Consider the following 17,518-nt stretch of genomic DNA (forward strand, 5'->3'; position numbering starts at 1 on the left):
TGTGAATATCGCACTTTAATTAGAGAAAAGAATAAAGAGAAACTCGTCTTATTATAACTCTTATTTTTTTCATGCTCAACACGTAATAATGCTTCGAATCACACTAGACTCTTGATTATACTTGGGCTACACCTTATTGCAATACTTTTTTTTTCTCGGCACGTAATTGATGGACTCATCTTGATTATATTCCCATGTTATGTCTTATTGCAACACTTATTTTTTGCTTGCTCAGCACGTAATTAATACTCTAAATCATATTAGACTCATCTTAATGCTCCATAGTAAGACAACAAACTCTCTAATCACGTTAAAGTACACATTCACAAGACCCACTATGACTCAATTGCATGTTTATTTAGCAAAACTCTTATTTGGAGAGGCTCCGCTCCATTGATTAGATCCAAAAAAAAAAAAAAACATTTCCAACATTGAATGATTTTCCAAATTAATCGGAGAACATTCCATCATTTTTTAAATTTCTAAAACCAATTCAAACAACTCTGGACATGTTTGTGAACTTCTGTGGAGTGTTCTTCACATTTATCGAACTCTTTGTAAACACTTAGAAAGATGAACGACGAGCAATCGAAGAATGCCCAAAACTGGCCCAACGTCATGACACAACAATGTTAAAACGACGAGGTAGAGACGACATCGCAACGAGGTGACGTGTTCCCACAAATATCGGGTTTCTTCTCCCAGTTAAACTATATTATCTTTTCCCAATTAAACTATTATTAGTCTAGGAATATTTACATTAGCCTATTTAAAGGGTTTTTGTAACCCTATTTAAAGAGTTGACAGAATATCTCTTACGTGAGATTTTATGAAGAGTTTTGGGGAGAGTTTTTGAGAAAGTTTTTGAGAGAGCTTTGCATTCGGATTTTGGATTTTACTCATTTAGGTTATTTTTTTCATCTTGTACTATTTGTTTGTTTTCTCATTAAGTGCAGTCTTTTTTGCCCGTGGTTTTTATTTTTTTTCAAAGAAATTTTTCACGTAAAATTTATGTTTTCGATCTTCTCTGCTTTTCTTATTCGTTATTTATACGGATGGATCCCTAACAAATTCCAATATTTTTTTAAGTAAAAATATCACTATATCAAATGTCAAATTAATAAGATTATATTAATAATAATTCATTGAAATTCAATATTTACAACGGTAGAATAATATAATCATATTTATTACTTAAATTTCAATATATATCAAATATGAATCGTCCCATTTTCACTTATAAATAAAGTTATGGAGTATGCAACATGCTAAAACGATCCAACCCTTTTTTTATGTTATATTGAGATGTTGTTAATATAATAAATCTTTTTTTAGGATAACAAATATCATTTCAATTACATTTCGAAGCTTTGAATGTCTCAAATCAAAGAGTTTGAGAGTCGTCTTTAATGCTCTTTGCTTGTTTTATTTTCTTAAACTGGAACATATCCCATCATACGATACAAAAAAACTTATTATGGAATCTCTTATAAACAACATTTCTTAACATTCCGGAATTTACTATAAATAATTGTCGATACAACTTATTTAATAATATAATCAATTTCTTAACATTTCTTACCAACTTTATAGATTACTAGATACAATTTTTCTAAAATCAGATTACAGCTTCAACATGAACAACGTTATGGTTTACCACCACTCATATTCAATTTACTTAATATAAAATTATTATAAAAATAATGTTTAATTGAATAAGAGGGAACCAGACCTGTCCATGGGCTAAGTCATCCGGTCCGAAGGCCCGTCTGAAATGTAGGAGGGTTTGAGTAAAAATATAGACTTAAAAATGGGCTTGGGCAAAAAAAATGCCCGTTTGGCCTTGTGTAAGATTTTTTTTTGCTCGAACCCTGCCCAAATTAGCAAAAAGACAAAAAATCTGTTGTTTGTTTGTTCTTTTACTACTATTTTATTGTTGTTTTCTATCATTTCACTATTATGTTACTACTATTTTATTATTTAAGTATAAATAATTTTTTAATTTAATTCCAATTTATTGAGAAACATTTATTTTAATGTTTCTAATATTTTTGATGTATTGTATTTTTAAATTTTTTATATAAAAAATTAATTCGACCGGGTTGGGCCCGATTGTAGCATTTTTAGTAGGACTGAATTTGGGCAAAATTTTAGGCCCATTTTTTGAGCCGAATCAAGGTGGGGCCTAAAATTTGGACAAAATCTAACCCAACTCTACAATATACCACATGTAAAATATGTTTAATTAATTTTATCTTTTTGAAATTTTATAGTTCAACTACATTAAATTTTGACTAATGCTTGCTACAGGTGATTATCTCAATTCAATTAGGGAAGAGAACAAAGAGAAGCTCCCCTTCACTTCGTTAATTACTGTTTTATTAAAATATTTATTTTTTGTATTCTTGTAATTAGTACTCTGAATTATATTGGACTCATCTTGATGCCATGCTTATTTTTTGCATGCTCAACATGTAATTAATGCACCCAATCACATTGGACTCATCTTGGTTATACTACAACACCCTCAATGCGTAATTCACACTCCGAATCATATTGGACTCATCTCAAAGCTCCATAGTAAGATAACAAACTCTCCAATCACATCGAAGCACACGTCCATGAGATTCACTGTGACTAAACTACCTGTTCCTCTAGCAAAACACTTATTTGGAGAGTCGTTCTCCAAAATTTCTGGAACCACTTCAGACCAAATGTGAAGAGAAGGGGTTGGTTCAAAAAAATGGAAAATTATTTATGTAGTCCCTTCAATTTTTATAAAGTCAAAAATGAATATAATAATAAAATTATATTTATTTTTGTCTTTTAAAACAATTTTCTAACTTCACCCTCCAAATTTTCAACATTCTAATTTTTTATGTAGAAACATCACAATATACAAAATGTTAAGTTAATAAGATTAAATTAATAATTCATTATAATCCATCATTTACAATTATAAAATAAAATAATTTAAATTATTACTTAAACTTCAATCCATAACAAACATTTTATTATTAAACACCTTTAGTATTGAAATTTCCAACTTCATTTGTCAACATTTTATTTTCTAGTTTATTAAAAAAATCTAGTGTCAAATCTCTTTAAAACTAATTAAAAATGCTTCTAATTAAAACAATAGATATTTTAAAGATATTTAATGAAAATTTATTTTTAGGTATTTTTCATTCCTATTTCACTATTATATTTTAATAATATTGAAAAATGAGATGGATCCACTTATATCGGTTAATATTTTAATAATCTAGTCGTCATATTTTATATTTCATTCATATAGATCATGCACGATAATTTTGATGTAATATTTTAAACAATGAAACGAGATTTTAGGTCAAGTCAAATCAAATCCCAAAGGACCGACCCAATCTAACCTATGGGCAACTCTATATTTTACCACTCATATTTGATTTACTAGATATAAAATCAATATAAAATTATTTTTTGACGGAATAAGCAGAAACAATGCTATGTATCAAATACAAAATATGTTTATTTTAAAAATGAAATGCTTGTTTCTATGCATAATATCGTAAAACCCTTAAATCAAAGGAAAAACATGCTTAAATACGTTCCAACATATGTTGTTTTTATTTTTATTGTAATAACAGCGCTGCTAACTAAACTAACTCAATCTATTAAGTTAATTTTATCTTTTTTTAACATAGCTATTTTTTATCTTTTAAAACTTTATATTTGAATTGCATTATATTTTATCATATATTACAGTCGAGATGTTACTTTATTTAAAGGGATCACTTTATCAAATATTGCATGATCATTATATTCAAAGTATGATTCTTTTTGTAACACCTATTTTCCTACGTGCTCGGCACATAAATAATACTCCAGGTCACATCAAATTCATATTAAACCCAAGGTTTTCAAAACCAAATTGGTGGTCGAACTAGTCAAGCCACCAATTCACCAATCCAATCGATAGCCTGGTTGATCTATCCGGTTCTATTAAATAAATTAATAAAAAATTAAAAAAAACGGTTTAATCACCTAGTTCAATTGGTTTTTTGTTTGATTCAATTTCTTGGTACTAATTTTAAGGTCAATTGATTTAATGACTATCTTCAGACCAGTACCCTAATTGGTTCCTAGTCCAATCGATTGGTCCAATCCGATTTAAATATTATTTATTAAAGCTCTATAATATGACAACATGCTCTCCAATAATATCAAAACACACATCCAAAAGATCCACCGTGACTCAGTTGCCTATTTTTTTTTATATAACCGTTCCATTGATCAAATCACAGTAAGCCGTATATAACCGTTCCATTGATCATATCACATTAAGCCACCATATATAACCGTACCATCGGTCAGATCACAAGAAAAAAATCGATCATTAAATATTTTCCCAAAATAATAGGAGAACATTCCATTATTTTCTAAAATTTCTGAAACCACTTTAAATGACTCTTGACATCTCTACTAGATCTGGCCCAACCCAAAGGCTTGCCTGAAAAGTGGGAGGGTTTGGACAAAAATATAGGCTCCAAAAATAAGTTTGGAAAAAAAATAAGGCTCGTTTAAAAAATTGGACAGACCTCGGGTAAGGCATTTTTTACTTGGGCCAGCCCAACCCGGATTCACAAAAGGACAAAAAAATGTCTTTTTTTGTTGTTGTTGTTGTTTTAATGCTATTTTATTGTTGTTTTCTCCCTAGTTTACTATTATTTCACTATTATGTTACTACTATTTTGTTGTTATTGTTTGGATATTATATAACACTTGTTTGGTGTTAATTTTGTTATTATTTTAGAGGCATTTTCTTGTTAAGTTGTATCCTAAGGTGCTATTAAATGAAATGGAAGGATCTTATCAACGTCCATGAATGATAAATCATAGATCGAACTAACTGCCGAATCGAAAAAATTGGGTACTATCATATAGCTTTGTTTCGGCTAAGTTTACGAGTTGGAGATAAGCGGACTCGAACCGCTGACATCCGCCATAGGGTAAACCACCGCCTCTCAGGCCCCCGACTAATTCTACCATAGAGGCCAACAATAGACAATAACTCCCCCCGAACACAGCTTACAACTTTCATCGTACTGTGCTCTCCAAAGAGCAACTCTTCTCAAAAATCTCAAAAGGTGCTGAGTTGGAATCCCATTCTAACTAAGGATTCTTGTGGTTCCGGAGGATCTCTCTGAGAAAACCAGAACAGCGGAGAGCTTTCCCCTTCGACTCTTTGGTCTTAAGAATCTGGTTTTAAGAATGAGTGATTGCCCTTCTCCCACCCTTCATCGCCAACCCGAGAGCGGACATGACTAATGCATTCCACTTATTGAACAGGGTTCTATGGTCGGTCCGCGACCCCTGGATACCGAAGACGTCCTTGGGGTGATCTCGTAGTTCCTACGGGGTGGAGACGAGGGGGTTGGTCCGTGGATTTTCCTTCCTTTTGCCGCATTTCGCTCAAAGGGTTGAAGGGAGATAGTGCATTAAGCTGTTCTTAAGGGCCAACTTGATCCTCTTCCCCAAGGATCCTAGATGGGGGAACCTAGGGGAGCCGCCGACTCCAATTACCGTCCATGTACGATCCATACTAGATCTGACCAACCGCCCATCCTACCTCTTTTACGTTCTTGACTGAGCGTGCTTTGGCAGCTCGTGGTGGAGTACTCTCTGATGGATTCGCTCTATTATTGCCTCCTATTCTTGAGGGAGTGATCGAGATTAAGCCGCGTGGCGATAAGGACTATTCGCTTTTTGGGGTGGGCCTTTCGTACTCAAATCTGTACGGGGAAAGGACAATTAGTGTTATTTAAGTATACATATTTTTTAAAAATTTATTTTCAATTTGTTAGGAAACATTTATTTTAATGTTTTTAGTATTTTTGATGTGTTATATATATTTAAAAATTATATAAAAAATAGATATGGCCAGGCCGGGCCAAGTCGAATTCGGGTTTTAGCATTTTTATTCGGGCTGGGCTTGGGCAAAATTTTTTAATCAATTTTCAGGTCGAACCTAACAAATAGTCCTAAATTTTTGGTTGGACTCGGCTCGGCCCATGAGCACCTCTAATCAATACCAACTTTCAATACTTTAATATTTAAATAGAAATTATCACTATATCAAACTAATAATTCATAAAAATTTAATATTTATAAATATAAAATAAAATATTTATATTTATTACTTAAATTTCCATACATACCAAACATTTTTTTTTATTTCCAATATTAAATTTTCCTCCTTCATTTGCGAACATTTAATTCCTTTTCTAGTTTATTACAAAAACATTTCTAATGTCAATGCTCTTTAAAACTAATTAATATAATAGTTACATTAAAAAATACTTTTATTTATAACCATAGATATTTTAAACAATTAAAGGAAGGGTAAACTACCAAAATAGTCACTTTTATTTTCCTTAAGTTACATTTTAGTCATTTATATTTGAAATGTTACGTTTTAGTCACTTACGTTATTGTGTTGTAACATTTTAATCATTGAGCGTTAATTGTCGTTAACGGTGTAATGGTAAGTTGAGGTGACACATTAAATCATCATTTCAAATGAAAATTTTAGGTTAAATTATACAATTGGTCCCTATATTTTTTTGTTTTGAGCAATTTATTTTTTTTTCTTTTACGTTAAAAAGATGGAGACGGGAGGAAAATAGAGGGAGAAGCAGAATAGAATGGAAAAAAAAAAGGGAAAGTTAAAAGAACATAAAAGGAAAAAAATGCTCAAAACAAAAAAAATATGGGGGACCGATTGTATAGTTTAACCTGAAATTTTTGTTTGAAATGATGGTTTAACATGCCACGTCAACTTACAGTTACACCATTAATGACAATTAACGACTCAGTGACTAAAATGTTACAACACGTTAACGTAAGTGGCTAAACTGTAACATTCCAAATATAAGTGACTAAAATATAACTTAAGAGAAACAAAAGTGACTATTTTAATAGTTTACCCTTAAAGGAAAAACTATTATATTTTAATAATATTAAAATGTAAATTATAAAAGTTAATTCCTTTACAAATCCTCAAATTTCAAATTATTCTAATTAAGTGTTTAAACTATTTGCGTTCTATCAATAAAATTTTCTATTAGATATGAAACATATTTAAAATAGTCAATAAAAAAATTAAACATATCAGTTTTAGCTCAGTTGTAATTGTTATTGTTGCCGGTGGAAGGGAATGTGGATTTGAGTATGTTGAAACACGTTTATCTTCCTATTTAAAAGTTAGAGGATTATACGTAATTCTAGGCATTACATTAGAAAAAATTAAAAATACTATATGTATAATTTTAATACAAGCACTTTAAAATTTATATTAATATATTTTCTAATTTAGAAATTAATTAAAATTTATATTCAAAGCTAACTTTCGAGAAATTATTTTATAGACTCTTCCCATCACATCATCTACGGTTCCTTTCCAATTATTGAATGACATTTCAATAATTTTTTCCATGTCATTAACGCATAATTTTGGTAATTTTTTTTTCGAACCCCGAATCCTAAACCCAAAATCTTGAACATTGAACTCCAAACCATGAACCCCAAACTCGAAACTCGAACCCTGAATCGAAATCCTAAACCATAAACCCTTGAGGTTTAGGGTTCGGGATTCATGATTTGGGTTTGAAGTTCTAATTTGGAGTTTAAGATTCATAGTTCGATATTAGGGTTCAACGTTTAGGGTTTTAAATTTAAAATTTGAGCTTTCGAATTTAGGGTAAAAAATTACCAAAATTATATATTAGTAACATAAAAAAATTGATGAACTATCACTAAATAACTGAAAGGAGACATATAATAGAAATGACACATAAAATAATTTCTCCTAACTTTCATATAAACACTTCAAAATTTGGATAAAATATTTTAAAAATTAAAGATAAAATTAAAATCTTATCCATATTTCGAAAAAAATGTACGGTGAAATTAACGATTAATACGATGCTAAAGCAAAATCCTTTTAATTTTAAAAAAGTTTTAATTTTATATATTTTATTCTTTTAAAAATAATTTCTTCAATTTTTCTATGTTCTTCATCTCTTTCTCTCTCTTTCTGGCAGAGATTCTATTATCAATTTTATCATCATCTTCCCCAATTCTTTTTGTCATTTAAAATTATTATTATTAAAAAAAAAAGCCCCTCAAATGCACGAACTTCACTGACGTCAAAACAAATATACTATATTACCTTCGTAACGCCTCTTATTCTTGTAACCAAACACACCCCTTTTCCCTTCAATCCTTTGGTTTCTTTGTTTTTTTTTTCTATGATATATACTTAAACCACAAAAACCTAAACAACAAGTAGTAATTTTGTTTGCTGGTTTTTTTGGGTTTTTTTTGGGATCCTTTATATACCCTTCTTTTCGGGTTTTTGTTTTCTTTTTTAATTTTGCAATTGCTATTTCGTCTCTGTTGTTCGCTTTTTTTTTTCTGGGTTTTCATTTTGATTTTGCAGATACTTGCTTCAATTTTCAGGATTTGTTGCTGTTTCTAATTAGGGTTTTTGATTATATCACCGGCCTTATTGTTTTTCCCCATTTCGTTGCCTTTTAGGGTTTCGTTTTCTCCCACTTTCTTTCCTTTTTTTTTAATTTCTAGGGTTTTTGTAGATTTTGTTAATCGACAAGGAAAGAAAAAAAAAGAAGGGAAAAAAAAACTTGAAGCATCTTTTTTTTTTTGGTTTGTCATTTTAGCTTTGAAATTTATTGGAATATCTCCTTCGTTTTGGCGGTATTTACTGCATTTGCCATTTTGTTTAGTTCAGAAACTTTAAATATAATCTAGGTTTTTGTTGCTTGATATTAATTAAAAGAGGAAAAAAACTGTTACTGATTTCAAAGTTTTTTCTTTTTTGTTTTTTTTTTGGGTTTAAAAAAAAAATCATAGATTCACCTGGAAACTGCATATTGAGTGGGGGGGTTTTGATTTTTGAAGTTATTTTCATTGTTTTTTTGTTTGTTTGTTGTATTGTGGCAATTGGGAGTGGGTTTAGAAGGTTGTTTTAAGGGAGGAAAAAAGTGGTTTAGGATTGTATGGGAGAGCATGAAGGGTGGGTGGTGCAGCAGCCACCGAGTGGGCTATTGCCGAACGGGTTGTTACCCAACGAAGCTGCCTCGGTGATTCGGGTACTCGATTCGGAACGATGGATGAAGGCCGAGGAAAGAACGGCTGAACTCATTGCCTGCATTCAACCAAATGCGCCCTCAGAAGGCCGCCGTATCGCGGTTGCTGATTATGTACAGCGCCTCATTTCTAAATGCTTCCCTTGTCAGGTCCGATCAAATGACTACTCCCATTGTAGTTTTTATCTTAATCAGTGGCATTATATTGAATTATATCATTTTATGTTGTGTATGACTAATAGTATAGTTTTATTTCCATGTATTTGGTTTAAAATGTTAAGGCATGAATAAATGGTGATCACATGTAGGACTAAAAATTTACATTATTTACATTTAATGATTGGGTCTATGAGTGGAGGCGTGAATGTAACTTATAGTGTATGCCGTGTATGTTTCTAGTCTATATTTGGTTTAAAATGTTAAGGCATGGATAAATGGTGATCACATGAAGGACTAAAAGTTACATTATTTACATTTAATGTTTGGGTCGATGGGTCAAGGCATGTATGTAACTTATAATATATGCTGTTTTTTTTTCTAGTCTATATTTGGTTTAAAATGTTAAGGTGTATGCCTAAATGGTGATCACATGAAGGGTTAATAAGTTACAATCTTTAGGTTTCATATTCAGGTCGATGAGTGGAGGCATGATGAATGTAACTTATAGTGTATACTGTTTATTTTTTTAGTCTATATTTGGTTTAAAATGTTAAGGCATGGATAAATGCTGATCACTTAAAGGACTAAAAAGTTACATTATTTACATTTAACGTTTGGCTCGATGAGTGGAGGCATGAATGTAACTTGTATCAAAAGCAGTTTATTTTTCTAGTCTATCGTACCGAGTTCATAGATCAGTTTTAATACGGAGTTGCTTGCCTTTTTTTGACAGGTGTTTACTTTTGGGTCTGTGCCCCTCAAGACATATTTGCCTGATGGGGATATTGACTTGACGGCCTTCAGTAAGAATCAAAGTTTGAAGGATACTTGGGCTCATCAGGTTCGGGATATGCTGGAAAATGAAGAAAAAAACGAGAATGCTGAATTCCGAGTAAAAGAAGTTCAGTACATTCAGGCCGAGGTTAGACAGAATGAGATGCCTTATTTTTTCATAATTCCTCCTGATTTCTTTGATTAAAATGTGCACATTTGTGGCACATTTGCTTGATGTTATCTTGATACACTGATTTTTTTTTATATGTTCTTTTCTTTCTCATAAATTTTCAGGTGAAGATAATTAAGTGTCTTGTAGAAAATATTGTGGTAGACATTTCATTTAATCAGCTTGGTGGCTTATGTACCCTTTGTTTCCTTGAAGAGGTTAGTAATGCAAATCCTGGCACTGCAATACAATTCTGCAGATTTATTTTTTGAATGGTTTCTTGGATATTTGTTCAAGTTTAAACTCAACTTAACATCCCCATGCTTAGGTTGATCGTTTGATAGATAAGAACCATTTGTTCAAACGGAGCATCATATTGATAAAGGCCTGGTGTTATTATGAGAGCCGCATATTGGGTGCTCATCATGGACTTATCTCAACTTATGCCCTGGAAACCTTGGTTCTTTACATATTCCATGTTTTCAATAAGTCCTTTTCTGGACCACTTGAGGTGGCTTGTTTTTCCTTTCTATTTTAATGGCTTTTTCTTTTGCCTGTACATCTGTCTGATTTTTCCCCTTTTCATACATAGGTTCTGTATCGTTTTCTTGAGTTTTTTAGCAAGTTTGATTGGGAAAACTTTTGTGTTAGCCTCTGGGGTCCTGTTCCAATTAGTTCTCTACCAGACATAACAGGTATTACAATATCCGGAACATCTAATGCTAAGCTGTGAACAAGAATCTTTTACTTTCAGAATGTTTGCCAGTTTTCTAATCTTAACTGAAGTGTTTGAAATACCTTTTGCAGCTGAGCCTCCTCGAAAAGATGGTGGAGAGTTGTTGCTTAGCAAATATTTCCTGGACACTTGTAGTTCCAGATATGCTGTTTGCCAAGAAAATCAGGGCCAACCCTTCGTTTCTAAACATTTCAATGTGATTGATCCTTTGCGTATAAATAACAACCTTGGGCGTAGTGTTAGTAAAGGTAGTTTACATCTATAACTATTGAAGGGTTATCTGTTGTACTTTTGGATGTTTGTCTGCATCTATGTGACTTTTTTCTCCTCTGTCTAGCAATTTTATGCATCTGGTTTTGATTGCATGCTTTTGTTGGTCATAAGTTTCTAATAATTTCAAAACTATTTGATCTATTAAAACATCCTTTTTGTCATCATGTTCCTTTTATTCGACAGAAGAAAGATGATGGTAAACAGTTAGAATCTTAGTTCTGTCTATTTCTGCACGGTTTTGTCACTTATTGGGAACTTATCTGATTAAGAGACATGCTAAGAACTATTGAAATATTGAGCTTAAATCAGTAGAAAGTAAGTTGAAGGGACTATTATTGGCAGGCAGAAAGCTGATATTAAATGTCTAGAATCTTTATTTTGTCACTTTTTGGGAACTTATCTGATTAAGAGAGTCACATGCTAAGAACTTTTGAAATATTGAACTTAAATCTGTAGAAAGTAAGTTGAAGAGACTGTTATTGGCATGCAGAAAGGTGATTGTAAACGTTTAGAATCTTTATTTTGTTTACTTCTTCACAGTTTTGGCACTTACTGGAAACTTATGTGATTAAGCTTGTCATGAATCGAAGATGGATGGTATTAAAATTTCTACATGTTCGGCCATACAGATCTTTTTAGGAGTCGTGTTGCTTTTGGAATAGTTGTCAATTTTCTGGTGGCCTTTATGCACTGCTAATAACAGGTTTATTTGTGCATAAAAATAATGTGTTATTTCCAGGTAACTTCTTTAGGATACGCAGTGCCTTTGCATTTGGAGCTAATAAGTTGGCCAGGTTACTTGATTGTCCCAAAGAAGACCTCCATCATGAAGTAAATCAATTCTTCATGAATACATGGGAAAGGCATGGCAGTGGCCAACGCCCTGATGCACCTGGGAACGATCTGTATCGCTTGAGGTTGTCAAATTCGGACAATGCTCATGGATCTAATAATGTCAGGAACACTTCAAACAGCAGAGGAAATGATATTTCCTCTGGTTGTGACACTCAAGCTGAAGGAGTTGGTGTTTCCTCTCAGCATTTAATTCATCCTTCAGAAAGCACAAGTAAGACTAGTGATGTATCCACTGTTTCTCGTACTCAGAGCCAAAAGAGTTATGGTAGCACAAGCAACTCAAAGACCTCTGATAAGGTTAGGCGGGATTCTAATTCCAATAAGAATGTGTGTAATGATACAGGTCAGAGTTCTAATGCTAAAGAAAACTTGGTGACTGATGTTCAAGGAAGATATCTTTTTGCAAGGACGCGTTCTAGTCCTGAGCTTACCGAAACATATGGGGAAGTTACTTCTCAGGGAAGGCGGAACAGAGTGCCAGAGGGTGGGAAAACCCAGATTGCTTCCGTGAGGTCAGATAATAATGGGAGGAAGAGTATTGAATCTGATATGACGGCCAGTCATAACATTAAATCTTCACATGATGATCCTTCATCTGTTAGGCACGCCTCAGCACGCCAGAGTGTCAATGCTGTTGCTAACCCAAACGGTCCTCTAAATAGTTACCAAGATGATTTAGGCTTGGGTACTATGGGTCAGGATTTTTCATCAATTCCGGGTACACAAGTTATGCCACAGGAAGAGCAAGATCTAGTGAATTTGATGGCATCTACAGCTCATGGCTTTAATGGTCAGATTCCAGTTCCATTAAATTTAGCTGTAGGTCACTTGCCTTTTCATATTCAATCTCTATCAATGGGATATAATCAGAGAAATTTGAGCGGAATTCTTCCTACAAATTTTCAAATGTTTCCCCAAGGATTGGTCTCTTCCCCTTTGGCTCATTATTTTTCTGGAGTTGGATTAGCCTCAAACCCAGAGGATCAAATTGAGCCTTCTAGTGAAAATTTTGGTTCTTCAGAAATGAATCAACCAGAAGTGGAACATGAGTCGTGGCATGAACAGGACAGGGGCTCTAGTGGTGGTTATGACCTTGATAATGGAGGTTTTGAAATGCTTCATTTGAATGATAAGCAACTGTCAACTTCTGCTGGCTATAATTTTGTTCCTCATTCTAGAGCAGGCAGCACTGGTAGTTCTACTAACGTCCAACAAAAGTCATCTAAAGAAACTCGAGGATCAACTAGGGAAGATTATGTCGATGTGTCCCAGTATCAAGATAACAGAGGTAATGATGTATACGTTGATGAAAGAACTGCAAATTCAAGATCCTTGCATGCTTTGCACACTAGTTCACTCAGAAGTAAAGCCTCATTCGAAAGTTCTTGGGAAGGTTCATCAGCAAAGGTCTCTAAACCCACTAGGGAGAAACAGGGTAGGAAAACAGCTGCTTCTGTACTTCCTTCTGCTGCTAGTGGGAAAGGTAAGAGTGTATCTGAACATTCCTCTCAGGCAGATGATGAAGGCAGAGAATGGAATCCACCATCAAATGTGGGCTCTGAAATGGCAGAAAGAACTGCTGGACCTCAACTGCTTGGTTCTTTGTCTGTTCCAAGCCATCAAATGCCTGGATTCGAGGCATCTCAGACAAGTGGTTCAGATCCGCTGATGCCTATTGCTCCATTTCTCTTAGGTCCAGGTTCTGGGCAAAGAGCTATGGATAATTCTGGAGTTCCTCCCCTGGCCTTCACAATAACAGGACCACCGGTTCCATTTTTGTTATGCCCTGTTTACAACATTCCGTCAGAAGCAGGAACTCCAGATGCATCAACGTGCCATTTTAATTGGGATGAAAATTTGGAGAACAATGATTCAGGTCAAAATTTTGAGTCTGAGGGACCCGATCAGTCTGAGGTATCAAGTACTTCTAGTTCTACAAGAAAGGTTGCATCTCTTGATCCATCTGAGCATAAACCTGACATTCTTAACGGTGACATTGCTAGCCATTGGCAAAATCTGCAGTACGGACGGTTTTGTCAAAATCCACGATATCCTCCTCTGATTTATCCTTCGCCTGTTGTGGTGCCACCTGTCTATTTACAAGGTCATTTCCCATGGGATGGTCCTGGTAGACCTCCATCAAATGTGAATCTCTTTTCTCAGTTCATGAATTATGGGCCTCGTGTTGTTCCTGTTTCTCCTCTCCAATCTGTTCCAAATAGACCTTCCAGTGTTTATCAACGGTATGTTGATGAAATGCCAAGATATCGCAGTGGTACTGGGACATACCTGCCAAACCCTGTAAGTCGCATATTGTCAATCTTTAATGAGCCTTTATTACCTTAAGGTTTTGCTCTTTTACTTTGCGTACTTTGTGGAGGGTAATGTTGGGTACATGGTCCTGTTTTTCCCCTCTTTCTCCATTAATAGGGCATGCACTGCTTGATTTTCAATGTTATATGTCTTGTGATGCAACTACAATTGTCCATTGCGTTAATTTTTTTGAAGCGATCTTATATTTTAACCTTGAGGAACTATATAACCTTCAATAACCTTTTTATATGATTTTTTCCCATTTTCAGAAAGTTTCAATGAGAGAACGCCATTCTGTGAATTCGAGGAGGGGAAAATATAATTATGATAGAAATGACCACCATGGTGATAGAGAAGGAAACTGGAATGGCAATTCAAAGTCCAGAACTGCTGGACGGAGCCATAATCGCAATCAAAATGAAAAATCAAGGTTCACCTTTGACCAATTGTCTGGCGTTGCTGGTGAGAGCAGAACTGATAGGCCTTGGGGCTCACATAGGCATGATTCATTTACGTCATACCAATCTCGTAATGGACCAGTCCGCTCAAACTCATCACAAAGTAGTTCAGGCAGCATGCCTTATGGCATGTACCCACTGCCATCTATGAACCCCAATGGAGTATCATCAAATGGGCCTACCATGCCATCTGTTGTCATGCTATACCCGTATGATTCCCCTGTTGAACAGCTTGAGTTTGGCTCTCTTGGACCAGTGGGTTACTCAGGCATGAATGAAGTATCGCAGCCAAGTGATGGAAGCAGCTCAGGTGGGGTATTCGATGAGCAAAGGTTCCATGGTACTTCTCAACGGTCTTCACATGACCAACCTCCTTCACCCCACCTGCAAAGGTAATTTAACTTCTTGCTTGTCTTAGGTAGTTTCTTTTGAAAACTTTAGTAAAACCTGCCACCCTGAAAACTACTATGCGTCTATCATGTTCCGCGACTGCTTTTGCTGGTCTAGCAACAGCATAGATGGTGTAGTAATTTCTATGGTAGCTGCCGATATAGCCTACTTGCTGCCACCCTCTTCCATGCTGGTGTTCTGGTTTTTGCAGTGGGTCGTCTCTTAGTCATAAACCTCGACACTAGTGGATAGATATGTGGCAACTGAATTGTGTTCAAAATTGGATCATAATCCCTTTGAAGTTTTTTCCTTAACCATTCTAATTTATCTTTCTTTTGTTTCAATTGGATTGTGTTACAATGCACTCATCTATTAATCTTAACAGATGAGTGGCCCATAGAGTTAACAGTCGAAAGATGAGGATTCCCCCGACCCCCCTTCCCTTTTGAAGGAAGAAACGACGGTGGGAGAATCTTATAACGCTAAAAGCCTCCCTTTACCTGGCGGTTTTTTTGGTTCTCATCTCATAAAAGCAAGAAGTGCATTTTCTGATTTGGTTTTTTCTTGCAAGACGGTCGGTCACGCATGCTTCTTGGCTTGTGCTTTGTATGTACACTAACAAATGATGGAAATCATTTTCGGAGGTGCTCTGTTTTTGAAGATGCGACAGGGTATTGGTGGAAACTGAAAAAGAATGCAGGACTCGGAAGGTAAAAAAGAAGAGAGAAAAAGAGTTAAAATTTAGGGTTCTACACGATGTAACTGAAATAGGAGCTCCTTAGGATTACAACTGAGTTTTATATCATTTTATAAGAAAATCTTAAATAGGGTTTTTCATTTTTGATCCTTATAATATTAGCTCTCTTTTTGTTAACTTCCAAATGTTGAAAGTTACCAGTGTATTGATAACATTTTCCATCGTTAAAAGAAGATTAGAAATTACAAATTTTCAAAAACAGGAACCAAGTTGTGTGTGTAATTTAAATCCTTTTGTGTCAGATTTTGAGGTTCTTCAGCCCATTCTGAATTATCCTACATATTTGATTTTCGGGTTTTGGCCATTTCGGTCCCTTGATCCTGTGCAATCATATATCTATATAGTTTCGGGTCTGGCTCACTTGGGTTATTTTGGCTGGCTATTGTTTGGTCTAGTTATTCATTTGGTCCTTTCAACTTATGCAATTCATTGAAATAGGTCGTTTCGGGTTTTAGTTGCCGGTACAGATCATTTCATCATTCGGTCACTTCAAACTCGGGTAATTTATTTTGGCCCCTTTTAACCTGTATAGCCATATATCGTACCTTAAAATAGCTAGTTTCAGATTCGGATTTGGTTCAAATCATTTCAATATTTGTATATATATAACTTACCTTAAAATAGATGCTTTCCCTCACATCTTCATGTGTTTGTATATATGTAACAGTATATATTTCCAGGTCTGACAAAGTGTCACAATCATTTATTGTAATAAGAATTTGCAAGATATAAGATTGTAGCTGGTTTTTATTGTCCCTTGCTTTGGACACACAACAAATTTAGCGGCTTAAAATTATCATATTGTCTTTTCAATTTCTTTTCCCACTTCAGTGTGAGACAAATTTATGAAAAAAAAAAGAAGTTAAGTGCCCAACCCCTAGAGGTGCTCATGGGCCGGGCGGCTCGGCCTGGCCCGACGGCCCGCTCGAAATATGGGAGGGTTTGGGTAAAAATATAGGCCCGAAATATGGGCTTGGGCAAAAAAATGAGGCCCGTTTAGAAAACGGGCCAGGCCTCGGCACCACTTTTTGGCTGGGCCCGCCCGCCCGATATAATAAATATATTTATTTTTAAATTTTAAAATATTTTTACATACTTTTTTAATTTTTAATTTTAAAATATTTTTAAAATACTTTTTTTTAATTTTAAAATATTTTTAAAATACTTTTTTTTTAAATTTTTTAAAATTTTTAAAATAAAAATGGGCCGGGCCGGGCTCGGGCTTATGATTTTTTTCCCGGGTCGGGTCTGGACAAAATCTTAGGCCCATATTTCGGGCAGGGCCGGGCCCGGGCCAAAATTTTTTATGGGCCAGGCCCGAACCCGGCCCGGCCCATGAGCACCTCTACCACCCCCTCCCTCATGCCACTTTTTAATCGCACGTTTTGATTTAGGATAGATTATTAAAATAGTCGCTTTTGTTTATCTTAGATTATATTTTAGTCATGTTATTGTGTTGTAATATTTTAGTTACTGAGCATTAAT

The 17,518-nt window shown here is 34.4% G+C and overlaps 1 protein-coding gene across 2 annotated transcripts; it reads left to right on the plus strand.

The window, feature by feature from the left end:
* The first annotated feature begins 8,068 nt into the window (after positions 1-8,068).
* On the plus strand, positions 8,069-16,232 carry LOC105763898 (uncharacterized). 2 transcript variants are annotated; one of them, XM_052624761.1, is made up of 10 exons: positions 8,069-9,299; positions 10,042-10,230; positions 10,377-10,469; positions 10,580-10,762; positions 10,844-10,946; positions 11,059-11,235; positions 12,000-12,326; positions 12,459-14,416; positions 14,698-15,278; positions 15,662-16,232. In XM_052624761.1, the coding sequence occupies exons 1-10, from the start codon at positions 9,060-9,062 to the stop codon at positions 15,663-15,665; spliced, it is 3,855 nt and encodes a 1,284-aa protein (XP_052480721.1). In that variant the 5' UTR covers positions 8,069-9,059; the 3' UTR covers positions 15,666-16,232. The 2 variants fall into 2 exon arrangements, with proteins under 2 accessions (XP_052480721.1, XP_012437755.1); XM_012582301.2 differs by having other exon boundaries at positions 12,000-14,416.
* The last annotated feature ends 1,286 nt before the right edge of the window (positions 16,233-17,518 follow it).

Source organism: Gossypium raimondii, chromosome 12 (assembly GCF_025698545.1).
Source record: "Gossypium raimondii isolate GPD5lz chromosome 12, ASM2569854v1, whole genome shotgun sequence".
Lineage (NCBI taxonomy): Eukaryota > Viridiplantae > Streptophyta > Magnoliopsida > Malvales > Malvaceae > Gossypium > Gossypium raimondii.